General features: G+C 43.9%; 4 protein-coding genes across 10 annotated transcripts; 2 read left to right on the top strand and 2 right to left on the bottom strand.

Annotated features, from left to right (window-relative positions):
• Nucleotides 1–95: 95 nt before the first annotated feature.
• c9h15orf40 (chromosome 9 C15orf40 homolog) lies at nt 96–2,016 on the bottom strand. Its single transcript, XM_029842268.1, is given in 4 exon segments — nt 96–953; nt 1,147–1,274; nt 1,320–1,455; nt 1,661–2,016. Coding segments are annotated over 4 exon segments (342 nt in total). The 5' UTR covers nt 1,664–2,016; the 3' UTR covers nt 96–878.
• glsl (glutaminase like) lies at nt 1,333–8,552 on the top strand. Of its 3 annotated transcripts, none has more exons than XM_029842267.1 (23): nt 1,333–1,467; nt 1,826–1,917; nt 2,723–2,871; nt 3,385–3,485; nt 4,092–4,135; nt 4,222–4,330; nt 4,478–4,595; nt 4,659–4,725; nt 4,914–5,026; nt 5,123–5,252; nt 5,401–5,468; nt 5,730–5,893; nt 6,046–6,104; nt 6,262–6,306; nt 6,381–6,439; nt 6,550–6,616; nt 6,686–6,736; nt 6,818–6,952; nt 7,191–7,322; nt 7,385–7,477; nt 7,543–7,604; nt 7,721–7,861; nt 7,994–8,552. In XM_029842267.1, the coding sequence occupies exons 3-23, from the start codon at nt 2,825–2,827 to the stop codon at nt 8,076–8,078; spliced, it is 1,890 nt and encodes a 629-aa protein (XP_029698127.1). In that variant the 5' UTR covers nt 1,333–1,467; nt 1,826–1,917; nt 2,723–2,824; the 3' UTR covers nt 8,079–8,552. The 3 variants fall into 3 exon arrangements, with proteins under 3 accessions (XP_029698127.1, XP_029698125.1, XP_029698126.1); XM_029842265.1 differs by having other exon boundaries at nt 6,818–6,994; XM_029842266.1 differs by lacking the exon at nt 6,381–6,439 and having other exon boundaries at nt 6,262–6,326; nt 6,818–6,994.
• A 949-nt stretch (nt 8,553–9,501) lies between these two features.
• prr5l (proline rich 5 like) lies at nt 9,502–18,247 on the top strand. Of its 4 annotated transcripts, none has more exons than XM_011607229.2 (10): nt 9,512–9,580; nt 9,666–9,753; nt 13,470–13,600; nt 14,476–14,556; nt 14,640–14,688; nt 15,827–15,884; nt 16,119–16,210; nt 16,631–16,768; nt 16,967–17,084; nt 17,518–18,247. In XM_011607229.2, exons 3-10 carry the CDS (start codon nt 13,479–13,481, stop codon nt 17,859–17,861), a joined length of 1,002 nt encoding a protein of 333 aa, XP_011605531.2. In that variant the 5' UTR covers nt 9,512–9,580; nt 9,666–9,753; nt 13,470–13,478; the 3' UTR covers nt 17,862–18,247. The 4 variants fall into 4 exon arrangements, with proteins under 4 accessions (XP_003967398.3, XP_011605531.2, XP_011605532.2 ...); XM_011607230.2 differs by having other exon boundaries at nt 9,516–9,580; nt 9,671–9,753; XM_003967349.3 differs by having other exon boundaries at nt 9,502–9,753.
• A 956-nt stretch (nt 18,248–19,203) lies between these two features.
• Nucleotides 19,204–27,467, bottom strand: gramd2ab (GRAM domain containing 2Ab). 2 transcript variants are annotated; one of them, XM_011607232.2, is made up of 13 exons: nt 27,371–27,467; nt 25,982–26,175; nt 24,974–25,094; nt 23,013–23,070; nt 22,069–22,141; nt 21,893–21,996; nt 21,697–21,795; nt 21,518–21,589; nt 21,381–21,440; nt 20,865–20,997; nt 20,658–20,751; nt 20,261–20,362; nt 19,204–20,088 (listed from the first exon to the last, which is right to left on the bottom strand). In XM_011607232.2, exons 3-13 carry the CDS (start codon nt 25,081–25,083, stop codon nt 20,040–20,042), a joined length of 954 nt encoding a protein of 317 aa, XP_011605534.2. In that variant the 5' UTR covers nt 25,084–25,094; nt 25,982–26,175; nt 27,371–27,467; the 3' UTR covers nt 19,204–20,039. The 2 variants fall into 2 exon arrangements, with proteins under 2 accessions (XP_011605534.2, XP_011605535.2); XM_011607233.2 differs by lacking the exon at nt 25,982–26,175 and having other exon boundaries at nt 27,371–27,450.
• Nucleotides 27,468–27,949: the final 482 nt, after the last annotated feature.

Below are 27,949 nucleotides of genomic sequence, written 5' to 3'. Positions count from 1 at the left end.
TTGATTGTATAAGACGCTATATAAATAAAGATTGATTTGATTTGACATGAAAAACAGAACTACATAAACATAAAACAGGCAAACTCATAAAACTGGTGGTTGGATGATTTATTGCTTCATTTTCCTGGGGATATTATAATGACAATCAGAAAACAGACACTTTTTGACTGGCAGACTGTACAAACTGACTGGGAGACCATTCAACAGTTGACACAGAGGAAAAGAAGATTTACGTGTGGGACTCTTTCCCAGGGTGAAATGTGTGTTCCGGCAGTGGAGGATTAACAGGCTGACAGCAGCAGCAGCTTCAGTGGCGTAAAGCTGCTTTTCCAGGATGATCGCAGGAGATGCAGCATGAAAACTGACTCCAGGATGATGAAGAATAACTCAGACCAACTTGCTGCAGTCCACTCTGAGCACATCTTACATAATCGTCTCAATGACAGTAAAAGAAACTTCCCAGAACTATGCTGGAGCAGCCCAGTCTGATCTGTGATGTTTGATCTGCTCACATCCTGATGAGGAACGCTCCAGCCCTTTGAAGCTTTTGCCTTTTTCAAGGAGAACTTGCAGCCTCATTACAGCTCCACTAATCCAGTCATTTCTCTGGGAGATGATGCTAATTAGCTTTTTTTCCCTTCACTTGCATCAACTCTGGCCTTATTCGACATAATGTATGATCTCTTTTGCTGATTTTGTTGAAATTATTTAACCAATTCTTCAGTTAATATTTTGTGAGCTGATAAACTTCAAACAAACTGTTGGAATTCTGATGCTCCATCAGCACAGAAGAACAAATAGGTATCCACATTAGCTCAGGAGAAGACCCATATAATCTTGATGTGATTTATTGGTATCTCCTTTTAGCCTGCAGCATGTCAGAGCCTCCTCAGAACCTCCTCTGGACTAAGAGATGAGTCCACCCGGACCTGCTTGTCTCTAGATCTGGAACCCTGCAAAGGACAGAACCCAGAGTTTGGACACAGTCAATGATAGAAGAAACTTATTAGACAGTAAGCAACTTCTTGATTTTATTATCTAATCAACCCTTAAATCCTTGTTAAAAAAAAGAACATGTTTCTTCATTTTGATCAGAATCTCCATTTACTGCAGGAATGTTGGGTAATGTGTATTTTCAGTAAAGACCTTGTCCAAGGAAATGTGACTTTTCTTCAGCTCTAGGACCTCAGCCAGGAAGCGAATGAGCTCCACGTTGGCTTCTCCATCCACTGGAGGTGCAGACAGCTCTAAGAGGCAGAAAGGCCATTAAATCTCTTAAACAGCAGATGTCTGGTCCTTCTGAGCAGTACGGAGGTGACCTGTGATGCTGCTGTGTTTGGAGCCAGGCTTCGCATGCACGGTTATGGTAACTGCACCACTTCTGTCTTGACCCACTGGACAAACTACTTCAGGATGTGCAACTCCGGCAACAGTCGGATGTGCTGCTCTCACCTGCTGCCAAAACAGGTTAAGAATCTAAAAATAATTCTTTCTGATTTTTTGATCCAACTGAGTCTAAAATAATCCTCAGTACTAGTAAGATGAAGGCAAAAATGATCTCTTATCTATCAAATATTTTTATTAGTTTTATATTTAATGTTAAATAACGTTTCTAATTCAGTATCTCTGTACAATCTGTGCAGTAAGTTGGGATAAAAACCATTCATTTGGAGATTTTCTTTGGAACAAATCGAAGCGTGATGTAGTATTGACATAAGACAGACAAATAGAGAATCGAAGAAGAATGGCGGGGATGAATCTTGAATCTTGAAGAAACAAATCCCGGAAGCGGATAAGAAAAATAATGACTATGTGTCTTTTTCAGGCATTCTGATTCTGGACAAACTTCTCCAGTGAACAACGGCGGGCGGTTTTCGCCGGAGAGCGCCGGGGTGACGATAGATAAGGAAAATACGAGTGAGAACATTTAAAACAAAATCGTTCATTTTAGGCAAATATTTTCACACTATACTGTTAGCTCAATATGCTAGTTTAGCGAAGCAGAACACAAGCCACGTAAACATCGCAATTTCCTCTTTTCAAAATAATAACTTCCGCTTAAAACATGGACGCTAACTTTCACGAATCTACAGCCAATTTTTTTTATTATTCAACTTTAAGAGATCTGACATGGAGCACTTTAAGCACATAAAACAGAAGATTATATACATGTGAGATTAAGTAATTGAAATGATTCAGAAAACATTTAAGGGTTATATTTAATGAATATTTGCGTTTCCTCAGATTGTTACTACAGTGTTTTGGTGAGACAAAAAGAAACAAAAATTAATTCAAAGAGCTATTTCTCTTCATTTAGCCAAGAAAAATCCTTTCCACACATCTCATAAACTTGAAATTGGAAGCTGATGTTTCCATGTCCACAACTCATCAACATCATGAAACTTTAGAGTGCAAATCTGTCCTACTCTGAACTTTCTGCTTTAATTTCAGCCTATCATTAAAGAAATACTGTAATATTAATTACTGCTTGTGTTGAAAAATTGATTTTGTCAGTTTTTATCTTTTTATCGCAAAATAATCAAAAAACAAATATACTGTATATTTTGTCATTTGTAGAATACATTTAATGCAGAATTGTTAGCATGTCTTTTTACTGCTCTGTGTTAAAACTTCCCTATTTGTCTTGTTGAAGTGTGTGCTGGAGTTGGGCGGGTCTGCAGGCCCTGACGAGTTCCCCTTGTCTCCTTCTCTTTCATTAAAGAAAGTTTATAGCCTGCAGACATGCTGAGAGAGTACCAGACGCCCACAAACCTCCTGTCCTGCATGAATAACACATCTCAGGCGAACACACCTGAAGTCTGCGATGGAGCCTGTTCAGAACCAGGAGCCGGAGGACAACTCGTACCTGTGGTGAGACTGACTTTGTTTTGGCTTTTGCTTTATTAGTCTGTAGCTGAGGATGTCCTGAATGTACTGCTGAAGCTGGTCCAGGTAGACATTCCTGCTGCAAAGTGATAGGCAGGCTGAGACGTGGCACAGCTGCTGCTGCCTGCTGCTCCCATCAGGTTGAAGACTGACCTCAAAATTTGCAAACCTTTTTGAATGACATATTTCCAGCAAAATTAGGAAATTTTGATTTAAACATAAAGGTTGGTGCAGCTTAGTGACACTGACAGTTATGCTGGTAAAATAATCAAAACAGAAGGCTTCGCTGCTTTAGGCTCAGCTTATGTCAACATGTTTTTAAACTCAGTTTTCTACTAATTGTTATTATTTATTTTATGATTATTTACACAGTTGCATTTATAATTTAGTAACAAAACACAAATGAATTAATTGTAGATGAAATGACTGTTCTCAGTTTCACATTTCAACATTTGAGAAGATTATTTGATTTTGAAAAATGTTTTGTTTTGTCTGAAGTTTCCAGAGGACGTCGTCTCTCAGACGCAAGTGGAGGAAACGTTACGGAGGTCTGGATGGCAACAAACTGCTGGAGCCCAATAAAGATCCAGACGTAAAAGGTGTGTGTGTGTGTGTGTGTGTGTGTGTGTATGTGTGTGCGTGCGTGCGTGCACCCTGTCATTAGTGGTCTGTACAGTCTGCTGGAATCTAAACTGAGATGCGGCCTGCGGTGTTGCTGAAAAGTCCATGTCTCCACCTTTGACTCTATTTTTTCCAAACATTGTTTTGCTGCTGAGACTCTGAAGCGCTGACACCATGAGGCGTCTCTATATTTACATGCGCGTGTGTGCATGCTGCATTGCTGGCTGCTGTGTTTTGCTGTAATCACATGCTCAATGTTGACTGTAAAAAATCTGTTTGTTAGAGGAAAATGAAACCTTTTACGTCATGTTTCAGTGAGAAAACAGACAGTAAAGACAGAAACAAAGATCACATCTATATTCAGGTTTGGCATTTGGCATTGTGAAAGTTTTTATACCTGTAGAGGTCAAACGTCAGACCCTGGCACAGCAGGTAAACTCCAGCTGCAGACGTGGTGCAGCACCAGTTCGTGAACTTCGCGGAGAATTACACGAACTTTTCAGAGGTTCACTCTGTTTTCTGACCACAAGCATCATAATCTTTGATCCCAGCAGACTGAACGAGAGTCTTTTCTTCTATGACAGATTATCTCGGGATCACAGATGATAATCCGCAGCAGAGATTTGAGGTGCTTTGAAGTCACTCATCTAATTTTCTTTGGTATAAATGTTTCCAGGTATAAAAGGGCTTGATTTTTTTTGTTGTGTTGTCAAGGAAACAGCCTCTTGCTCATTTCCTGGCACCCTAACCCAGAACCAGGTCCAGACTGTAGGTCAAGGTCTGGTCCAGAAACCCATCAGCCTTGTCAGTCCTGGATCTGCAGGTATGCCTGGAGATATCCTCCATCACAGTCCCTGTGGACTTTGTTGACCTGAAGGACAAAAACCTGGAAAAATGTTTCTGGTGTGTGAAATAAGGCTTGATTCAAGCTGGTTATGGTTTTAATTATGTTCACTGGTTCTTCTGGCAGCCAATAATGGCTGCCTGAAGCCGCCTCTTCCTCAGGCAGTGGTCCAGCCAGAGGACAGAGGAGTTCCTTTGACCCAACCCTGGAGCCCTCCCCAGCAGACTCCATCCAGACGCAGAGCGTAAGTCTGATCTACCGCACGTGTCTCCTAAAATGTCACCTAACATCCCTGTGGTTGTTTCAGGGCGGCTGATGTGCTGTTTGACAGCTTCGCCTCTGAGGGGCGGCTTCACGTCAACCAGTTCTTTGAGGTGGGGAACACACCTGTAGTACACACACGCACACACACAGACACACACACACACACACACACACACACACACACACACACACACACACACACACACACACAAGATCATTTGTTCTATGACACGGTGTAGGAGATATAATTGTTACAGAAGAGTTAAGGAACTGTGGGTGTGTTTGTTTTTGCTGCCAGGCCATCTGGAACTCTGGTCTGCACAAGTCTGACCCTCGTCTCAGAGAGTGTTTCTTCCACCTGCGGAAACTGCAAGATGCCGATGGTTCCATGGACAGAAACACCTTCCACAGGTGCTTCCAGTGACGATCACAGACCTGACACTCACAGCTGCTATAGTCAAGTTTTCATCTGGTCCCTGTGTATTCTTCTTGTTTCTGACTGCGTAGGTGCATCACAGGCTTTGTCTCCCTCATCTTGAAGGCCCTACAGGGTCGATTTGTCATCCCTGATTTCTCTACTTTCACTGAGGAGACTCAGAAGTTGTTTTCAAGGTGTCGTCAGCTGTTGTCTGTCCAGGTGAGTGTTTATTTGCTACCAAGCATTTTCTGCTGTTTCGTATCCAGAAGGCAAATGATCTCCTGCAACAGTCTGTTAGAACTTTCTCTGTCTCTTTTAGAGAACTAAGATTTAACATAAATACATTCTTTTTAAAATCTGGACTTAGGAAAAAGAAAAAGACAGCATGGACAGCATGAAATGGGGTGTTGCGGTCTGCACTGTGGACGGTCAGAGGTTTGTCAGGACACATCGGTGTCCACACTAATCGCAGCTTTAGTCACATTTAAATCACATCCTCATTTACATGTTTTACACCAGCGGGAGATTAAAGACTTAAGTAAAAAGTGGTTTTAATTTATTTACTTTCAAATGTTTACATTTTATGCAGAAAGTTCTGAATGTTGAGTTGTAAGTGTACATAACAATTTTAATAGGTCTTTCACACTAAAAGATTGGTTTTCAGCAGAAAACCCTCAGACTCTCTGTCTGTGTCAGGTTGACCCTGGGGGACTGGGCCGGCTCTCTGGCTCTGGGTGAGCTCTCGTGGCCGGTGGTGTACGGTGTTGCAGTGGACCTTTTGGGCTCTGACCTCGTGCACAGATATGTGGGCATGGAAGGATACTCCAGATATGACTCTCCATTCACTCTCACTAAAACAGGTCCAGGACCAGCCACTTTTCTGGCTGTTGATCTTTAAATCTGTCAACTTAAAATTAGGTGATAAAATCAAAACTTTTTAGTTTTTTGCAGACATAAACTGTAAGTTCCAACTGTGTCCAGCAGAGGACGGTAACACTTTTAATGTGTGCAGGAATCCCGCACAGCCCACTCACTGAAACAGGAGCCATCATCACTACATCCTTACTACAGGTAAGATCTGTCCGTCCGTCCATCCGTCCGTCCGTCCATCCATCCATCCATCCATCCATCCATCCATCCATCCATCCATCCATCCATCCATCCATCCATCCATTAATCTGATGGTAAAAATGATTTCTTCTTCTGATGTTATGTGGGGTGTCTCCAGCTGGCAGGGAGGCTGAGCTCAGAGGAAGAGGAGAAGTATGATTCAGTGAGTGACACAGATATAAGGTAGGAACCCAAAATGTCTACAAACATTAATGTGTGTGTGTGCATGCGCTGTAGGTGCTGAACGTCATCCAGAGGCTCTGTAACAAGGAGCATGCCAGTTTAAACTGCAGCAGGTGCTGGATCTTTTCTTTATAATTGAGAGTTTCTTCTTAATCGCTTCTACAGTATTTTCACCTCAAAATCTTAAGTAACGTTGGTGCTCTTGAATGGTGGCTGCTTGTAGTTACCAGAGAAACAGAAAGGCCAGTGTCCGGCTCCACGGTCTGTCCTTCTACCTGCAGGAGAAAAAGGTGAAGACCCTCCAAACGTGTCTTCATCTCTGGGCCCAATCTGCCTCTAACTCATTTCATCTCTGTCAGTGTTTTCCAGATAAGGTGGACATCAATGCTGTGCTGGATCTGATGCTGCAGGTCACTTTCATTATTTCAGGCACGAAACTCATAAACAAGTTAGATGTAACTGATGTGTTCCTTGTCTCTGCGGTCTGACAGTGCTGCTCGACTGAGCTCACCTGTGAGTCAGGAGCTGCGATGGCTGCTTCCTTAGCCAATGGTGGCCTCTGTCCCCTGTCAGGTGACCAGGTTTTGTCGCCGGCAGCAACGCGGAGCATGCTGTCCATGATGCAGGTGGCAGGGATGAAAGAGTACTCCAGCACTTTCCAATTTAAGGTCCCATCTGCAGAATACAAATGTCAAAACACAATAATATTATACAGTAAGCTAATACTTGCCAGACGCTATTAGTGATTGGACCCCTTGGCAGGGGGCAACTTCCTATGTAGTTGTTGGGTATTTTTGGAAAATCTGGGCTGGCTGCTTTTCTGTTTGAAGGAAATGATAGAATCTTACCTGAGTTCAGTTACAGACATCCATACCGGCCGTGTCCAGCAGCCATGGCTCCTTGCTGGCTGTAGTTCCAGGGGTTTTGGGTCTGATGGCCTTTTCTCCTGAGTTAGATGCCTGTGGGAACCCTTGGAGGGCCATTCACTTCTGCCAGGTATGACACCAAAGATCAGCAGCACAAACAAACCTCTCTAATTACGATTCTTGCGATCATAGGAGCTGATATCGACGTTTCAGCTGCACAGTTTTGACATCAGGACGCCATTCCGGCAGATTCTGGCCTATCGACAGTGGAAGGCTGAATCAGAGGTTGGTTCTTCTTCTCTGTTCAACGTTCTCCTAATCGATATCAACACATCTCTGCTCCTTTGCAGGGATACCAGATCATAAACGTCCTGCTGGCCGCCTTTAAAGGAGATGTGCAGGCTCTGAGGAGGTAAGGTTATATTTTCATGTTTCATAAGTACATTAGTCATTCTAAAATTCTGTTAACTAACATTGATCTCTGCACCAATATACTCATGAAAAGATTCTGTGGTTTTCCTTTTTCAGGTACTTCCTTTCGGGAGTGGATGTTAAAGCTGTGGACTATGATGGAAGGACAGCTTTGCATGTGGCGGCCGCCGAGGGTCACGCCGAGGTCATCCGCTTCCTGCTGGAGAACGTTGGTGCAAACCCTGCCCTCAAAGACAGGTGATGCATACCTGCTGACACACATATGAAGGCTGATCACAAAGTTTTGGTCGCAGAGCTCAACATTTATCATATAAAACATTAAAAATGAATTTTAATTTTGATGGGGGTGTTATTTTACCTCTCCACCAGGTGGGGGAGCTCTCCCCTGCAGGAGGCCAGGAGACACAACAGGGAGGCCGCAATTCAGCTGCTGCAGGCGGCTTTGACCTCCTAACTCATTCGGAGACTTTTTTTTGGCTTTAAATGTGTTTGTTCTATCGCTAAACAGCTTCACTTCATAAAACCAGAACTGTTGTTGGACCGTGTGGAGCAGATTCTGTGAAGATGTCATTTGTCTCCAGTAATTCATTATTCCGTTCACATCAGTTTCTCTTCTGTTGATGAGAAGATGGTGTGATGGTGTCCAACGGTTCTTTTTTAATAAAGTGGCTTTTGTTTGAAGCTAAATAAGCTAAACACAATTCTTATTTTTACCAAGTTCTTTTTCTAAATCTGCTCTTTAAAAAAATTGTGCCTTTAGTTTATTATCCTCGGCCTTTGAAATGGTTACTGCATTTTTAAGAGGATTCACACACCTTTAGTAATAAAATACTGTGTTTGATTGGATCGGGTTTACTGTGGAGAAGGTTATGATTGAATTTATTGTATAATTGACCATTTGGGGGTCAAAATAAAATAGATATCCTCAGTTTTGTGCTGTTTGTTTTGAGCTGTCTATACTTTAATATTTTGAGTTGATTTAACTTTATGAGAACTTTATGAATATTAAATTTGCGAGATAAACAAACTGTAAAGTTCAAAGTAAAAGATACAGGACATTCACTGTGCAACTACAAAATAAAAACATTTTCAGTAAAGTTTTTTCCCTTGAAATAACTAGCTGTTGGTTATGGAAGTTTGATTCTCGGATAATTTTGTTGACATAGTCATCAATATACCATTAATGTTTAGGGGGAAAACATCCCTTTTTGTTAAAATGGTGTGCTTTAAATCTAACGTGATGGACAAAATAGCCCCAAAGGGACTTCCTTTTTGGTCAAAATCCAGAATTTTGCATGAGAATTAAATATCTTGTGTGGCCTTTAACATGCTTGAGTGAAATCTTGCAGTTATGCAGAAACAGAATTTGGTTTGTATACCTTTTGTGATTCTAAATCTAACAAGGATACAATGAAGATGATTTGTGACTTCTGGATTCTGAGGAATTCTCCTCTGAACATCTCCTGATGATTCTTCCCACTGAGACCAAAATAGGCATAGCCACACTGTAATTATTGTTTTTATAGTATAAAAATTGTGAGCAGGAAAACTTTTTTGGTGGCGCTAAAATCAGCAGAAGCTCATAAACAATTTCAGCATCAGATTCCGGAGATGGAAAAAAGGCCTGAATGATGGAGGACATTTCTTCACTCAAATCTCATCTATTTTATGTACATATTTGTGATTTTATAGCGTCGACATACAATAAATTAACTCATTGTTCGCCACACGTCTCCTTCTAAAGAGTAGATTGAGCAATTGTAAGCGATATGTGCGAGAAAACGTGTGTCAAACATGCAAATATTAAACTTTCAGTGATGACGTTTCAGCTTGACGTTTACTTTGAAAGCGTATAGCGGAAGCGTTAGCATGTAGCATGGGAAACTTGTTGGAGTCCCGCCTGTTGCGCTGGTCAGAAGCGGCAGCAGGAGCTTCCAGTGTCACTACTGAAGTTCTGTAATGTCTCAATGAATTTAATTTATTTTTTCGGCTCCGGACACCGTTAAAAATAGCTGATTAATATGTTTTTCTTGGCGGAAAGGGAAGAATGAGCCCGAACGTGGAGGAGCAGGAGCTCTCGTATGACTGTGTCCCTGCGACCCGAAGGCGCTTAAAGTCGGGCAGCTGAGGTGAGTTGAGCCGGTGAGAACAGGTCCAGGACACCAGGTGTTGCAGGTTTTCTCTCGCTGCTGGGGGGAACGTCAGGGAAAGAGGTCGGGAAAAAATGTTTCCAATTTACTGCAGAAAAATCCGTTTATGTTTCTCTGAGACATGACAGAATGACACATTTCTCTCACCTTTTCCTCTTGACTCAAAGATTTATGACAAATAAGTTTTTCATGCCAATGTGTTTCCACTCAGCTGAAATATTACTGTTTTCACAGCTTTGGTCTCAACCTCTTTAAGAAGTTAGAGAATAAACTCTTAAAATAAAGTTAACTTGTGAAGTGTTCCTACTGATGTTGGGTTTAATGACTGTAGACACTGAGCCCATGTGTCCATTTGTCCTCTGCAATTTAGTTTTCTGTCCGTGTTCAGTCAACAGGACATTGAATTATAATTGTCCATCATCTCTAAAGTTTGTGCTCGTATGTCTCATCCAGAACTCTTGTTACAGTTGTTTTTGTTGTTATTGCTGTTCTGGGTCTGCAGCAGGGCCCATCGCACCTCCCGGACCAACAATTAACATTGTTTTTCTTATTAAAAGTCTCTTCAAAAGAGTTTTCATGGATGGGTTTAAGTTCTTTCTGTGTAAAGTTCTTGCTGAGTCATTTTGATCATCCATCATCTGTTTTTACCTCCTGTCAAATTCCTATAAAGCTAATTTTATTTGAGTTTGTGAACTGAAGAGAGCAGAAGTGAAGACCTGGTGACACAGATCTGAGGTGTGTGTGTTTCAGCCAATCAGTTGATGAGCATATCATCCATGAGTGTGACCATGAGTGTACATGGTTGTCAGGTTTGATGTTGCAGAGCAAATTACAGAGAACGTGAGAGGAAAATACCCAGAATCCCCTGCTGCTGCTCCCTCAGAGGTGGCGTGGAGACAGTTAGAATCAGTTTAGTTTTGGATCCCTGCGAGTTCGCGTCCTGTAATTATGTGGACGCTGACAAAAGGCACTCTGGGGGACGCCGGCGGGGGCAGCGGAGCCCGACAGAGTGGAGACGTTTAACACGGAACATAGAGTTTATTAACAGAAATCTGAGGGATCAGAAGTTTGGTCTGCAACCGTGTGGGAGGGGGGGATTATTTTAATAAACTCTCTAAATGGCTGCTGCATTCAGCTGCACATGATGGGAAAACATCAGAACTCTTCTGAGGCCACGACCTTCAGAGGAAGCAGAGGGTTGATTAAATCACCTGAGTTGTTCCAGATCTTAGATATCAGCTGATTACTTGGTCAAACAGAGGCGCCATGTTCAGCTTCTGACAACAACAAACAGCAGTCTTCACGCTGATGTGTAAAATGAGTGATGTCGTCAGATCGTCGGCCTGGTTCCTGTTTCTGGCTCTCAGCAACCACCCAAGTCTAGAACATACAGAACAGGCTGGAGTGCATTATTGAGTTAGTCTGAGTACTTTCTCATGATGGGTCTGCTGAGGATTAGCACATGTTAGTACACGTTAGCAGCCACGAGGATGGAAGCACTTCCATTACCTTCTATTAGATTATATGATGTTCTGATGTTTTTTCCTTCAGTTTCACAGAATTGTCTGCTTTGGTTCCTGAATTGGGCAGCACAGGTAACATCAAGTGAAACCAGAAATTCAGATTGTTTTGCTCTGGATCTTCTCTGAGATCTTTCTACACCTCATTTAAGTCCATATGTGGTGACTTCAGTGGACTGAAGGTCTATAGAAGCTCTCCTAGCATCAGAATAAAAACCAAACCTTGAGGTTTGAAGAACTGGCCCAGAGACCAGACATATAGATGCTCTGAAGGTTCCCAGGGGTCCACAAGGACCAGGCTGAGCCCTGAACCATCCCTGGTGACACCTGAAACTATCTGAAGGAGTAGAGAGCCTGAGAGGGTCTTCAGAGAAGATCCACAAATCCAAGAGAGCGATGCTTCAATCCTTTCCTGACTGAACTGAAGCCTTTAAAGAGCTAAAGATGATGACGGTCGTCATCTTCATCTGAACACCAGGAGTTCAAGTCACAAAGACATTTTTTATTGGCTGTTTGGCGTGGCGGGACCAGATGGATCGCCATGGTGATGGCCACACATGGCGATGCCTCACACCCGCGATCATCTTCTTGAATGTAGACACTCTTCAAAGTGACAGCGAGCAGCTTTGGCATTTTTGTGTGTGTGTGTGTGTGTGTGTGTGTTTGTGAGTGTGTGTGTGGGGTGAATCTGAGAGCGCTGCATGTGGTCAACTGTTCACACATGGTTCATTCCCAGGCTAACACACACTCTTTCATCAGATGAGTGTGAGTAAATGTCACCCTCCCACGGTTGTCAGGGTGATGAGCTGTTGAACTGCCCCCCTCCTGTTATGATTTGTCAGATTGTTCCTTTAAGTTTCCCAGATTTAATCATCTGTTAATGTTTGTTCACGTTTCTCTTTCTGTGGTCGTTGGCGTTTATTCCGCTGCCACGCTGGCAGGACGCTGCTGAAGCAAACAATGGTGTGTTTGTGTTGACTGTCAGCAGGGGGGCCTCTTATTGGCTGCCATCAGAGGCGACAGCACAGGGAGAGACCGCGGGATCCCATCAGGGTCTGGGCTGGAACGCTTCCCTGGTCAGGGTTGGACGTGTTTTTAAACGTTCCTGCTGCTGTTTACCCCATTTGTTCCCGCTGGCCCACTGATTTGATCATCATTTGAATCCTATTTTTTTTTTTATCTTTTTCTACACTTTTGTTGACGTCTGAGCTCAGTTTAGGTTGTAATCTGTCACGTGGCCACTGGGGGCAGACAGGAAGGAACTCTGAGCAGGCATGTGAAGCTGAGGTAGAAAAGCTAAACGTTGGTTATCGTTCAACCGCCGTCATCAACTCGCTTCATAAGTGCTGTCAGTGATGTGCTTGAAGCCAGAAGGTGTTTTTTTTTCTCTCTGTCTTTGGAAGTTTCAGCCTCCACATATCCTGAAACTGGGGGGAAGTCTTGGCAAATCTCACAGGCTTCTGGTCAATGTGGAGCTCCATTCTCATTCTTCACTGCAGGAAGAGGGAGGTGTCTGTCCATCTGATGTCCTGTTTGTCAAGGTCGGATGATGGTGGCCTTCACGGGCAAATTTGTATTTAAGTTGTGAATTTGCAAGTCTCGGTCCTGATAAAGTCTCAACATCTTCTAGGACCTGTTAAGTTGCTGGTTCTTTTCCTCATCAGAACCAAACCAAAACCTCTGTGTACGTCTGTCCAGTTCCTCTTTTATTTAACACCTTTGCTTTTGTTAGTGTGATAAAACCCACAAATGTGTCAGATGCAGCCAGAATTAAACGTACGGTAATTTTGGTTTCATGTTCGGAATACGACTGACAGTAAATGGTTCACAGAAACCAAGAACTAAAATACATGTGCACATGTGGGGTGACACCACAGCGAGAATGTTGCTGAGATGAGGGCTGCTGCATGTGTGTGGGTTCTGGAACGCGAAGCAGAGTGAGACCTCTGCACCGTGAACAGACGGAAGCTGCGGTTTGTGTCTGTGTCTCCAGATGATCAGGACCCATTTCTGCAGCTTGTCAAGCTGCCAGTAGAGGCTGAGCAGTAAACTGAAACCCTGTAACGCTGCTCAGGCCTGCAGACATGTGGTCCGATGACCTGCTGTCACTCATAATGTCCACCACACCGCTGCTGGAATCCTGGTTCCTCTGATGGGTTCCCCTCTGCTCTGCAGCCAGGGTGCATGATGGGATCCTTCCGCCGGCCCAGGCCTCGGTTCATGAGCTCTCCAGTGCTGTCGGACCTCGCCAGATTCCACGCCAGCTCTCCTGCTGTGCAGATCTCCAACACCAGCGTGTGGAACAGGTAAAGAAGGACTAAAGAAAATGTTCTGTGTGCGAGCGATGATCCAAAGCAGAGATATTATCCTCCTGTTTGGGACACAAAAGCCACTCGATGTGTCTGTATTGGTGTTGTTATGGGTCCAAACATCAGGATAAAAACTGAGGGAGAAACGCTGGCTCATGTTTTCCAGATTGGAGAACAAGTTCTTGCACTGTTCTTGGGCCGCAGAGATAAAAATCATTCCCTTATTTCCATTCCAGTCCTGCTCAAACTGGATCTAATTGGTAAATTGGTCATCTTGATGCAGCTTAGATCAATATTTGTTGTCAGGAAACAACAAAAGCTCATGTAGAGGTCAGCAGGGGACAGGCTGCAGTACTCATACGTCACCAGCAGGAGAACCACCAGCAGATTTAATCACGCGAGGAACACGCTGGTGTGTCTATAGCGTTCTAGGTTAGAAGCTTCCTCCTTGGTGCAACAGCAGAAACCTTTGACCCCGCGTGTATTTTTGGATTTTTAAATTCTCTGCGCGTAAAAATCACCTTTAAGATTCCGTCCGTGTTTAAAAACGTCACATTACGTCCTGGATCCATCCTGATGTTCCAGGATGCGGTCATTTCAACCCTGGAGGGAGAAACAACCCCGTCTGGTGCCTGTTTCCTGCCCTGCAAACACCCAGCAGGATGTTTGGGAGGAAGTGGAGGTGGCAGCTGAGCTGCGTCCTGTCAACCAGCTGAGTCATATGAAAACCGTCGTTCCACCAACCGACTGGCCTCACTGGAATCAGTCCAGAACATTTACACACCAGTTAAAGATGGATTAAACTCAAACTGCTGCTGCTAAAATGAGGAGTTCCTATTTTTAACATTACTTATGTGTCTCTGTCTCCTCAGTGTCCAATCAGCTGTGATCAAGGTGTTCGAGGGCAGAGAGCTGCAGGCCAATGAGCTCTACACCCTCAACGAGAGCATCAGGTGATGCTGGTGTGTATGTGTGTGTGTTTGTGTGTGTTCATGCACAAGGAAAAATGCTGACTGAACCTTTCATTTGTTCCCAGGTGGCTGTTGAAGACAGAGATGGGCTCCTTCATCACCGACTACTTCCAGGTATTTTAGCCTGTTTGCCGACAGACACTAGCTTCACTGGCACAATGTTCAGTAGACATTTAAAGATTAATAATCAGGACTGTGCAGGTCAGGAGCAGCTGGAGAGGACAGCAGGAGTCCGTCCTCCTGTCCATGTCCAGAGATGGGTTCTGTCCTGTCCTCACAAACCTGACCTCAGGAGGGACAATTGTTGCACACCCAGATTAAATTAATGGGAATAACCTGCTCAGGTTATCAATCAATCATTCAATCAATCAATCTTAATTTATATAGCATCTGTTACAATCAAAATTGTTTCTAGGCGCTTTCCAGAATCCCAGGGCCTAACCCCCAACAAGCAACAGTGGCAAGGAAAAACTCCCCTTTAACAGGAAGAAACCTTGAGCAGGAGCAGGCTCATGGAGGGGGACCCTCCTGCTGATGGCCGGCTGGGTAGAGAGAGAGGAGAAGGGGGAAAACAGGTAGAAGAGAGAATAGGTAGAAATCAGGAAAATACATTAATTATATCAAACTGCTGGTTTAAGAGTTGAGTGGGTCAGCAGGATCGGAGATCAACATACAGCTATAAAGGTGGAGAGGAGAGGAGAGGAGAGGAGAGGAGAGGAGAGGAGAGGAGAGGAGAGGAGAGGAGAGGAGAGGAGAGGAGAGGAGAGGAGAGGAGACCATGACCCAGTGGGGTGACAGAGGCCTGCCAGGTGATCATGTTTCTGGACCCCAGCATCCTCAGCCTATAGCAGCATAACTAAAATGTTAACCTAATGATTAGACGACCCCCTAAGTATGATAATTTGTCTGTCTATGATAGTAACTAGAACTACAGAATTTGTAACAATAAGCTTTTTCAAAGAGGTAGGTTTTAAGTCTGATCTTAAATGGAGTCAGCCTCCCGTACCTGGACAGGGAGCTGGTTCCATAGTAGGGGGGCCTGGTAGCTAAATGCTCGGCCCCCTATTCTACTCCTACAGTAGAGACTCTGGGAACCACAAGTAGACCAGCATTCTGAGAGCGGAGTGGTCTATTGGGCTGATAAGGTGTCACTAGCTCCTCCAGGTAGGATGGAGCTAGGCCTCTGAGGACCTTGTAGGTCAGAAGAAGAATTTTAAAAATGAATTGCTGACTGTGTGTGTATGGGTTTCAGAACCAACTGCTGACCCGAGGTCTTTCCGATGTCCTGGACCAGGTCCTGGTCCACTCTGGTGAGTCAGCTGGAGTCACAACGCAGAAAAAGGCTGAAAAGGCTTCTAAAAATAAAAATCCCTGAGGGGGGGTTCGTGGTTCTGGTGCTGCAGTAACGTGATAACGCTTCAATACATCACTGCAGCGGAACCACACAAACATCACATTCATTTTTAACACGCTCATTTCCCCCCTGCTACAGTAGGGATGTTTGTGATGTGGTGACATGGTAACGGCCGCTCTGTGTCCCTCAGGTGATGAGCAGCTCACCATTCTGGCCGACGCGTGGGTCAGATTCTTCACAGATGTTCTTCCCACCCTCCAGGCCATCTTTTACCCCGTCCAGGTGGGGACCCACAGACACACAGTAATCAAGTATCCAAGGCAACTGGGTAGACGCTGTTTCATTGATGTTTTTGAATCGTTGATTTCCCCGAAGTCTAAACATGCTTATCACCCCCTGGTGGAAGAAGAAACAATCAAACATTTCAGGGAAATCTAGTAAACACCGGTATACACGGTACCTCCAAAGCTTCCTGTTGTCAATATTACATTCATTTTCATTCAAAAATGTTTTCATTGACGATGGAAACGATGCTGATTCTGTCTGAAAACACTAAAGAATCATTTGTCAATAATCACCTCCAGATATGTCTGACAAATTTGTTCCACAGTGTGTGTGTGTGCCCTGGTTAATTTGTGAGGGGAGATCATTGGATTAAGGTGCTGAGCTCTGTGTGTGTGTGTGTGTGTGTGTGTGTCTCAGGGTCAGGAGCTGACAGTGAGGCAGATGGCTCTGGTGGCCTTTAGAGACCTAGTCCTGCTGAAGCTCCACCTGGAGGACACTCTGGGAACTGCAGCTTATGTCCCTCCAGCTGTCACACAGATGTTGTTGGTGCTGCAGGTAAAACCTTCGAATGGAAAGGTTACAATTATTTAAACTGTTTTACACTAAAATATCCTAAATGAAATATTGACAACACTTGACCTCTTTGAGGAGAGGTCAAAGTGGGGCAGTGTTAAGTCCTGTGTTACCTCCGCCTACAGTCGTAGGCTTAGTCAAACTAATTGAACTCTCAAATGTTTCATTCCTCCATGTCAGGGTGTCCATGAGTCTGGTGGCCCAAGTTTGGAGTATTACCAGTTGGAACGTCTGGTTGAGCTGGTTGTGTCTCCGTATCTAAGCAACCATCTGCATAACAGAAGCCATCTCCTGTTAGGTCAGTGGTGCAGCTTGTCCTGTTTATCATCGCACTAACAGAAGTCTGAGCTAAAGCCTCGACGTGTCGGCACTCCGCCGCTGAACCTCAGCAGCTTTTCCTTAAGAAGAGAAGAATTACTTCAGCTGCAGGTTCTAATCCTGATCCAGGCAATGACTTAATCACTGAGGGTTTCCTACAGGAGGTCACTCAGCCGAGCCCACAATACTCGACTGCTAACTTGTACAGGAGCTAATCCTGCACACACACACACACACACACACAGACACACTCTGAGTCAACATGTGACCTGAAACTAACCTTTTTTCCTTCTCTTTTTCTGTTGCGTGTAAAAGAAGCTTTCTGAATGTTATCAGTTCTTTGGGTGATTCTTGTTCTTGTAAAATCCATTGATTAAATTAACCCAGAGACATTATTTCTTCTTCTTCTCCAGACTCTGGTCCTTTGCATTCGTCGGGGTCGTTGCTAAGCAACCTGTCCCAGCCGGAGATCACCATCACTCAGCACCACACCTCCTCCGAGTCATCATCTCTGGCCCCCCTGGTGGAGCAGGAGGGCGAGGCGTATTTGGAGAAGTCTGGAGGTGTGCGACGCCATACGGTGGCCAATGTGAACTCTGATGTTCAGCTGCTATCGGCGTCACGCAGAATACATGCTGGGATGGATGAGGGCAGCGTCATCGGAGGGGATGAGGGGTGCGTGAGGATTCTGAGTCCCAGGCCGTTCTCCAGTCAACCAGACATGGTGGAGTCTCCGAGAGGCGGCGTTATCTGCTAACCAGTGGCGAAGGACACCATAAATGAGGTGATACAGGAAACTGGAACTAGAGGGACATTTTAGGAATTTTAAAAAAGTGTGAGCCAAAGAGAAGCCGGAAGCTGAGGAGATAATAAAATGAGAGGAGGAAATAGAACAACAGTGAGGAAGAGGAAATGACAGGACGAGAGGAAATGATGTGAATGAAAGGAGAGAAGAAGAGAGGATAAACAGGAAGATGCTGGAAATGGATGACTGTTCTCTCTCCCGCAGCTCCCAGCACAAGCAACAGACTGGGTGGACTGTGTCCTCATGTGTGTGGATGGACCTAAAGTGTTGGCTCTGGTTGTGCACCGGCTGTGATCATGTTGTCCTTCAGACTGTTTAATAAAGTTTAGTTCAATGAGTCAGGTCCAGAAATTCTTTCCCCCACTTTCTTTGATAAAATACTGATTCGTCCGCAGGTGTCGCTGTTAGCCTGGCTCGTTAGAATGTTCTGTTAGCCTGCTCTTTTAGCCTGGCTCGTTAACATGGTTTATGGAGGTGATGTATGGGTTGAAAGATGCTCTCCTGCTAATGTTATTAACAAAACATTTAAATTTATTCTTATGTTACTTTGACCTGCTTCAAGTTTCCCGATAGCATCAGAATTGAGGGCTTGACCTTTGGCCTAGACCAGCTCTGGAGGTCAGAGCTCCAGCAAATCCACTTAAACTGGAGCGTTAAATGATCTCTTCCTATAAATAAACTGGTTTCTTACCAGACCAGAGATCATCAAATGAGATTACACTGAATTATAATGTGTTAAATGTTACCTGGAAAGATGAATTTAGCTACACTTTTCTTGCTTGGATATTTGTTGTGGGATGGTGTGAAAACTGTTTTGTAGCGCTGCCGTGTGGTACCCTACAGAAGGGGGCTCTTGTTTTCAGTCCTAAAATCTACTGTTTATAATTAGTGGATTATTGCTGTTAATTAGATGCAGTCATGTCATCAATCAGCGCCTGCTCTGATAATCTCTGCACCCGTCTGTTGGTGATTTAAATACTTTCACACCAACAACAGATCAAACATGATTGTGATCAGCTAATTTGTACAATCAGACATCACAGTTGATCCTGCATCATGTGAAAATAAAAGACCATTTAGATATTGGATATCTGGGAATTATTATTCACATAGTATTGCAGCTAATTAACAACAAACGACAGATCGGAAAAACATCTTGAAACAGAAAAGAGTAAAATTTGAATTCACCAAGTCAGTTTATTAAAAACACATTCTTATGTTAAGAAACCAACTTATTTTACTTTTTCTACAAAACGTAAACATGAAGACGTTGCTTTCAAAGACGTCTGCATTAATGACAGTAAAGGTCACCTACAACTAATCAGCTTAGCTGAAATACTGAGAGTGAATGGAAGTGTTAGCCTGCTATCATCTCCTCTAGATTAAACTGCTGTGACTTATTTATAACCTTTTACTTCTTTTATATCAAAGTGAAAATGTGTATTTTCCAGCTGTGATGTCAGTTTTTTACCTCATGTATATACTGCCAACATTTAAGCTAAGCTACTTAGCAGCAGGTGACTTGGACCAGCAGCAGGAGGTTAAAGGTTTGTCCCCTTAACTGATTTGTTGATTTAATAGTTTTAAACAGATTATGTTTTGAATAAACATTCAAATTTTGAAAGTCTTCATTTTAAAGTAAAAATGCTAAACAAGGTGTAAAAAGCAGCCTGACCAGATGTTCTGAGTTGGTGCTGAGGTGAAAAAGATGATTATTGAAATGTTCCAGACAGGAGAAACTCGATCTGCAGATAAACTCACTGCTGATGTTAACATTACACCAGTTGATATTTAAGCTTCTCTAACAGAAATTCTTTAACCTAATGATCATTCAAAACATCTTTTAATCATCGTTTTAACAGTTTGTCTGGAAAAGAACCTCAGGTTAATAGAAACGTGTGTGGGTGTGTTATCACACACAGGAAGAATCTACATGCCAGTTTCACCTGAGTCCTGACCTCTACATGTTCAGTCCAACTTTTCGCTTTGAGGTCAAAGGCCACTCTACTCTGGCGACTATTGTGATGTTGCTACGGTAACCTGGCTGCAGCAGGCTCAGAATCGAGGGCCAACTCCTCAACATTGCCCCAATAGGAAGTCTGTAAGCGGAGGACGTTTCTTTCTCCAGCATCAGGTTCCTGTCCTCTGATTGGCCAGCCAGCAGGGTACCTCCCCACACCTGCAGATAGTGTTGAACTCAGGTGTTTTATGATCTCTTCTCTTTTCATTTTATTACTTCATTGATGTTCACTTTTAATTATTTTGTTCATTTTTGCTATTTAATTGTGCAAATCTTGGATATTAACTGCTCTTGGATATTAACCTGTGTGTGTGTGTGTGTGTGTGTATACCTCTGTCTGAGCATTGGCTGGCTGCTCAGGAAGCTCAGCTGCTGCTCCAGACGACAAACCCTGAAGGCCAGATAGCAGGAGGACAGGACCAGCAGGAAGACGCTGGGAGACAGACGGACAATTGGCCATTAGCAGCTGTGAGGACTTTAGCTCGGCAGATGTTTGAAAATGTACAGGACAAATGGCGGTGCCCCATTGATTAAAGATTAATTCCCTTTCATGAAGCTTCGAATGACATTTATCAGGATGGAAAATCTCCAATTTTGGGTGAAATAATTATTGGAGTTACTGTCATACCAGCACCGCCCAGCAGGTGGCAGCAGGGACCAGTACCTGCTCCAGAACTGCTGTAGTTTACTTTTGTCTTTGAACCTGTTTGTGTGTTGTCAGCACTCACAGCAAGATGAAGAGTTTCAGCAGCTGGTACTCTGTGTGACCCAGTTCAGGTACTGGTTCTGTCAGAAGGATCTTCGGTGTTTCCAAACTGGTGTCTACGCACACACACGTGCGCACACAGGTAGTTCAGGTCAGTTTGTGCCTCAATAATACCAAATTTCCTGCTCCATCTTTGAGGGTGATTGGTGGGGGGGGGGTGGGGGCCTACCTGGGAGTGCGTGAGCGCTGAAGGGTGTTTCTGTTGTGAGGCTGGGGGAGGAGTTTCCAAGCAGGTCAGGAAGTGATGACGAGACATCGGGGAGCGACGGTTTCCTCCACTTCAGGACCTCTGGAAACTCGTCCTGCCGGAGAGACCAGAAGAATATTCGCTTTGAGTCTGACGATCTTCTGACTAGATTTGTCTCCGCGTTCAGAGGCTTATTTACTGTGTTGATGCCGCCCCCTGGTGGCTGTCTGGATAGAACCATCAATCAATGAATTCTACCAGAGCTCACCATTGGGGCAAAGTTCCGATATTTGAGTTTGGGCGACACCAACATGGTGGAGGACAGAAGCAAGTGAAGGCTATTTTACATCACTCATTACTACCTTGGTCAAGACTTGGAGTAGACTTAAATGGACCTTTGCTCCAGCTGTTGTAGCTGGAAAAAGTCGGTCACCTGTTCTGTTGGTGACACTCCCCCCCCCATCCTCCTATCAAGGCACCCGCAGATACTACACTCACCATCGACAGAGAGCTGGGCTCCTCCAGGTACTGCTTCAGACTTAGACTCTTCCCGTTCACCTGAAACGCAACAGGGTGAAGATCAAATCAAACAGGCCCCACACTTACTGTCAGAGGCACACAGGGGAAGCATAGACCTGCAAGTGGGTGCAGATCCTCCTGAGGACGTCATAGACGCTGTCTCTGGACAGCAGGGACACAAACACGTACTAGAGGGACAGAAACCAAAAACATAGACTTATGTTACTGGTGTTGATGTCCGGCATCTTTGTGTTGGCTCATTCACCCTTGGGAGGTGGTTGAACTGGACCTCTACCTTCTGTCCTGTATCCATGGTGATGGCCAGGCCGTTTGGCACCAGACCAGCAGTCTTGTGCTTCTTCACCAGCCGCACTGACACCACAGGTATACACACCTGACGAGTTAATGTGCACACAGCCAGTTTAATATTCAGACTAAAGAAAACCACAGAAATTCTAGTATTTCTTGTTATTTTTGTCTCCTGCGCCCACCTTGATGTCTTTACCAAACAGGTTTGCATAGAAACACAACCAGTTCCTGGAGATGTAGAGTCGTCCCTGCAGCAGGATGTCTCTGAGCAGAGCGCACGAATAAACTAGCAGAGAAGAAGAGATGTTTGAGAGAGGCAGGTGGAGAACAGAGGCAGATGAAACACCTGTGTTCTCACCTTTCATCAGGATCTCCTCTTTAGGGACCGTCTGGAACAGTTTGTGGTACTGAGAGTTGTATTTGCTGACCGTCTGTGGAGGATCAGAGCCCAGAAGTCAAAACTCAAACAGTCATCAAGGGAGAAAGTGACCGGGGGTTCCACAGGGGCCTGTTCTCCACCCCTTTTGACTCTATAAAAGATTATTGTTTTAACACCCATTCCTGTTACACTGATCTTTAAGCTTCCACTTAAAAGAATGGACTTTATCTTTTTTTTCAAAGCTTTTTTAATATAAAGATGGACGTGGTTTAGAAAAATGTGGAATATTCAACTTTAAATGCAAATGTAGCCCTTTAACACTGACACAAACATCTGCTTCAGCAAAGGTGCTGTGGTGATTGTTGTGTTTGTAGGTTCTTAAAATGTGGGTCAGAAACGGCGTCTTTCACATCGCCCTCATACAGCTTGTGTGTGTTTATTTGCAGATGGAGACTTCCTGCCTTCCTGTTCCTGTCTGAAACAACAGTGAAACCAAAACTCATCTGAGATCCGTCTGAAGATTTGGAGGCCAGAATGTTCAAAAAAGTAAGTGTGGAATTAGCATCGTTAGCTCTCCGGTAATACCTGCGATTGTAGCTTCAAGCGCTTTGGTTCACCTTCAAATTCACAGATTAATATCCAAACACAGCCCTCTCTCCATTACCATGGAGGCCAAATACACATCAGAAACTTCTGCAGTGACTAAAATGATTTAAAGAACTCCTGTTGAGGTGTGTGTTCTTCTACTTGCTACATAGCGAGTACCAAAATCCTCATTCTACCAGCAAAGTGAGGACGTTTTGAGGGCGAAGACCTGCGTTAACGGTTGATCTTAGAGTTGCTTTTAGGTCAAGGTCAGAGGGTTGGAAGTGATGTTGAGGATGTGACAAGGACAAGTGTGTGGCCATGTGTGTGGTACTCACTGATCCTCGGTAACATTTCTTCACATCTTCATAGGACAGGTCGTCGATCAGCTGCAGCCTGCAGGACATCAAATCACATCTCATTAGATTCGATAGAACAGGCAGAAAGTCCAGTTTTTGCCGAGAACTTAGAACCCGGCCAGAAGCAGAGAGGTGCATCACTGCTGGCCTAATGTTTAACAAAGAAACAGAGAAAAGCACCAACTTTAGAGGACGTTCTGAACCTGACAGAGCCGCCATCCAACCTCAGGGGATTGTGCTGGAGGCTGAAACATTAGAATATTTGTGGTCTTCATCGTAGCTGCAGCCTCTTTGTGTATGCAAAGCATAAGGAAATAACACTCATCTCACTGGGGGGATGCCACGAGGGGGGCGCCAGAGAGACGCTCAGATCCTTATAAACAAGCCAAACCTGAATTAATCAGCAATAATCTGGAGCTGATTAGGTCTTTTAACTAACAAATTCTTAAATTAAAACTGCTGTGAGGTACACACACCTCCTCATGGAGGATGTTGAAGAGTTGAACGTGAAAAGGCAAATCAGCACAAGGTTCATGCAAACGAATAAACAAATGACAAACAGTGAATGTGTGACGGTGAAGGAGGAGAGAATGAACGTGGGAACATCATAGAAAGTGGAAATGACCTGGAAACTCCCATCAGCCACTGGTTGCAGTCCGGAGCATGTGTGTGAAAGCAGTGATTGTGCCGGACACACACACACACACACACACACACACACAAACACACACGCTGAGCAGGAGAAAAGCTTTAATTATCCCACAGTGTGAAAGGAGAAAGTGGAGCAGAGAAAGAGGCCACATTCAGCTTTAAGCTCGGCTGTTTGTCAGGGAAAATCTGCATCAGGAAAAGGCTGCATCGTCGTTCATTTCTTGTAAAAATCTGGACAAATTAATAAAGTTGGCAACATTCCAGCTGTTAAAAAGCACAAGACTCTAATTAAAATCTGAATCAACCGGCTGTTTTAATTCTGCCGAGATTACATTAAAAAAAGTGACAAAAACCTCTCAGAAAACAAGTTTGTTTGTGGTTGAAGGCAAGATTAACATGCTGTTACACACACACACACCCGTGCACACACGTACACACACACAGAGCTCCATCAGCCTCTCTGTCTAACTGAGCTCTGCTGCCTGGAAACGTGAGCCTCCTTCACATGATGTAGACACACACACACGCACATACACACACACACACACACACACAGAAGCTTGTTTTGTACGTGACAGGAATAACAGCACTGTGAGGTTTCCCTCAGCATTGTCTGTCCAGCACGTCCCCTCAACTTTCATATGCTGCCAAACACACACACACACACACACGCGTGCGCACGCACATGCACACACACACACACACACACACACACACACACACACACACACACACACTTTGTGTACTGAGTGAGTGGGTGGATGAGGACTGGTTGACATTTTCTTTTTTTCAGCTTGTCCACCTGAGATCTTGTGTCCCGCAGCAGTTTTGTGTGTGTGGGTGTGTGTATGTGTGTGTGTGTCTGCGCGGCAGGTCTGACCAGCTGAGCACAGCCTGTGTCTCCGTGGACGAACGTGGGCGACATGATATGAAAATACATCTGCAATTTGGAATTTAAAATATCGCAAAGGTGATTTTTTTCAAAATAAGCTCCTTTATAAATATACTGAAAATGTGGAGTCACGTGACATCAAAGAATCTTGTTTGTTAGTGTTAGAAGTGACGCAAACGTCTTAACATTAACCGCGTGCACACGCGTGCGGCGTGTGAGTGTGAAACAGGAAGATGGCGGCATGTGGAGCCAGAACAATGTGGACGACTTGGATGTTTTTGCTCTCTCGTACCTGCGAACCTGACTTTGGAAATAGGCTCCCTTCGGACCGAAGAGCCTACCTTCATTTGAATTAATAAAACTAAATCAAAGGGTGGTCTCGCCTGACAGGACTCACCTGAAGGGCAGGGGGCAGTGTCCGTCCTCCTCCCTGTGGTGCTCTACCTCCTGGGGGGGCAGGACGACGACATCATCATTCTGCTCCAGATTCTCTGACATCATCATCATTCATCTGGTTGCTGGAGACAACAAACAGAGCATTAAAAGGTCTTCTGAGAAGGTGTTAGCAGAGGTAGCAGCATGCTACTTGGCATCTGTGGCTAATGGTGGACGTTGATGGCAACACTACAACAATAACAATACACAAGTGATGAAAATCGTGCTTGTGCTAACAAAAGTGTGACTTCTCAAGCACGTGAGCAACAGAACAGGCGGGAAAACCAACAGTCCCACACCCCCACCACGCTGGAACCAATCAGCAGCTTCCAACCAGGCGGCATCACTCTTGCTGCCAATCAGAGAACAGGCCACAAATAAAAAATGACTGACAAAAAGAAGAAAAGATATTGTTGTCTTCGGTGTCCAGTGGGGTGTTGGAGACAGAGTGCGCTGATTGGTTGGAGGACACCTCTGATCCAGATGGATACGAGCCAAACGGGGAGATTCTCTCCTCTGTTGCCATAGCAACAATGTGAAGAAGAGGGATCTGCTGTTCCTCGTGTTTGTGTGCGCTAAATTCAGGAGAGGGTTTTTTTTTATTACAGTTGAATGAAGAAAAGAAGAATTTGATATGAAGACGAGAGCCTCTGCTGTCACATTGAAACCTAAAAAATCAGGTTAAATCGTTTAGATTTGAAAGATGCTTTTTAGATTTGATGGATTTCTACTCCTCTAAATTCTCTCAAGACTAGATAAGGATAAGGATCCACTTAAAAACTAAAATGGCAATTGCAGAGATAAAGATGCCAATGAGAGTTCCCGGAAGTTCATTTGTGATTGGGTGAGTGGACACGTGGGCGAGAACTGTGGCTGATGGAAAATGATGACAGAAGCTCAAGATGGCTGCCCATCAGAGCCAGTTCAGGATGGAGAAGACAGAAAGAATATGAATCCAAAATAACCAGACCTGATCTTCACACATGCAGTCTTTCCTCCTGGTTACCATGGAGACCCCTGTTGGTTTGTTGTCAGGGGAGATTCACTCTGTTGATTAAATCAGGAGCAGCTCCTCCAGGAGGTGCAGCATGTTCACTACAGACCTGCAGCAGGTCAGCCGCTCACTAGGAAGACTGGTAGGTCCTGGTGGTCAAGGATCACACTCTGCAGGAGGAACATCGTCACCGTTTTACCTCCTGCTAAGTCCAGGCAGTAGAATCCTACAATCCTACTGCCGTTGCCAAGACTAAACCGCACCAGTAAGACCTTCATGATGGTATTCATCACAACAGCAGCCTCTTCACCAACACATGCAAATCATAAAGAAATACTCATCCGCACAAGTAACCATGTCTTCTTCTGTCATCTTAGCACCAACATTAACGGGTCTCCTGACTTCCTGTGTGAGGTTTTAATCTTCACCAGTGAAGGCCTGGTTCGCCTTTTGATTTAAACTGGTTTCAGAGAAGCTTGTGTCTGTTGCAGCTAGCTAGCATAGCTGAAACGCACAACAAACACAGCCACTATCTGAGCTAAGCTAATTAGCAGAGACAGGAAACAACAGCAGTCATTTTTATGTTCTGATCACAGAACCAAAGAGTGACACAAAGGTGGGAAAAGTTATTGGTTCTTTAACTTGGGGAAAAAAATCTCAGAGTGCAGATAAAAATGAAGGAGAAGATCTGGAATGTTTGGAGTGTTGAATGATGGAGAGGATGTTCAAGACTACACATCCAGATTCCCTACGCTCCGAGGACAATTGAACGTACCACCAAGCCGAACCAAAACTTCTATCCAGACTTATCCATTAATGTACTGTACATAACACATGAATATATAATACACTAATATATAATGCAGTAATATATACTATATATGAAGCAATTACACTGTTGTCTTTACTTGTCAACAATGATTCTAATTTGATAAATGTCAACCGGTAATTTAGCCTGAGACCAGTGATCAGTGATGTTGGACGGTAAAATAAATTCAACTAGTTTAAAAAGTAAACCACATCCATTAGTGCTTATTTATGGCCCTCCAAAATAAGAATTAAACAGAGAAATTTAATTAAGGAAGGAAAAAAGAACGGAACCTCCTCAAAATACTACTTAACAATTTAAACGCGAGATTTATTAATATCGCACCTTTTGTAGAATACCAAATAAATCACAACACCTAAAATGTGTCCAATAGATCAAGATAAATATCAAACAGCTTCTGTTTGTAATGATGAGATGATGATGTTGATGAAATCAGTATCGACACGTGTCGATTAAACTACCGTCAGGGTCACGTCACCCATCGGCGCATGTCGTCACGCACGTTTAAACATAATTACAACAATAAACACTCTCACCTGGACGTTTGGCGCCTTCTTCAAACAGGTCCGCCGCACAGTACCGCTGGGTGAGCCGCCGCTGGAGAACCCGCCTCTTAATAGGCGCCGCATCGGAAATAAGCTACCTTCAAAGTAAAGGCAAGGCACCGGAAAACTAAAGCAAAAGTGCTAGAATATTTAGACATCAACGTTTAAAACAATCGTTAATTAATCGTACTTATACTGGAATAACAAAAGAATAAAAAATGAAAACAAAATCAATTTTGTTTAATTATATCAACCTCACTGCGGGTCAAAGCTTAACAGCGCCAACCCGTGGTCATACTATAACAAAACAGATACCCATCGTAATTTGAAGCGGTAGACGCGGAGCAATACCGCTGCCATGGAGAGATATTTGGCTTTTTAGTTTTAATATAAACACAAACCCAACTTGAAAAACTGGCTAAACTGGGCCCCAAATTGAGTCACTGTGGCACATTTAACTGCTGGCCTGATGGAAACCTGCTTTAATGGTGGTTTTCTTTAAGGAACAGTGAGGTTTCACATCATGAACAGTCTGTTCAACAGTCTTTTTAAAAAATAAAAATAAAATTA

Source organism: Takifugu rubripes, chromosome 9, assembly GCF_901000725.2.
Source record: "Takifugu rubripes chromosome 9, fTakRub1.2, whole genome shotgun sequence".
NCBI classification, from domain to species: domain Eukaryota; kingdom Metazoa; phylum Chordata; class Actinopteri; order Tetraodontiformes; family Tetraodontidae; genus Takifugu; species Takifugu rubripes.
The sequence above is the reverse complement of the archived record's forward strand: the minus strand, read 5'-3'. Positions and strand labels throughout refer to the sequence as shown.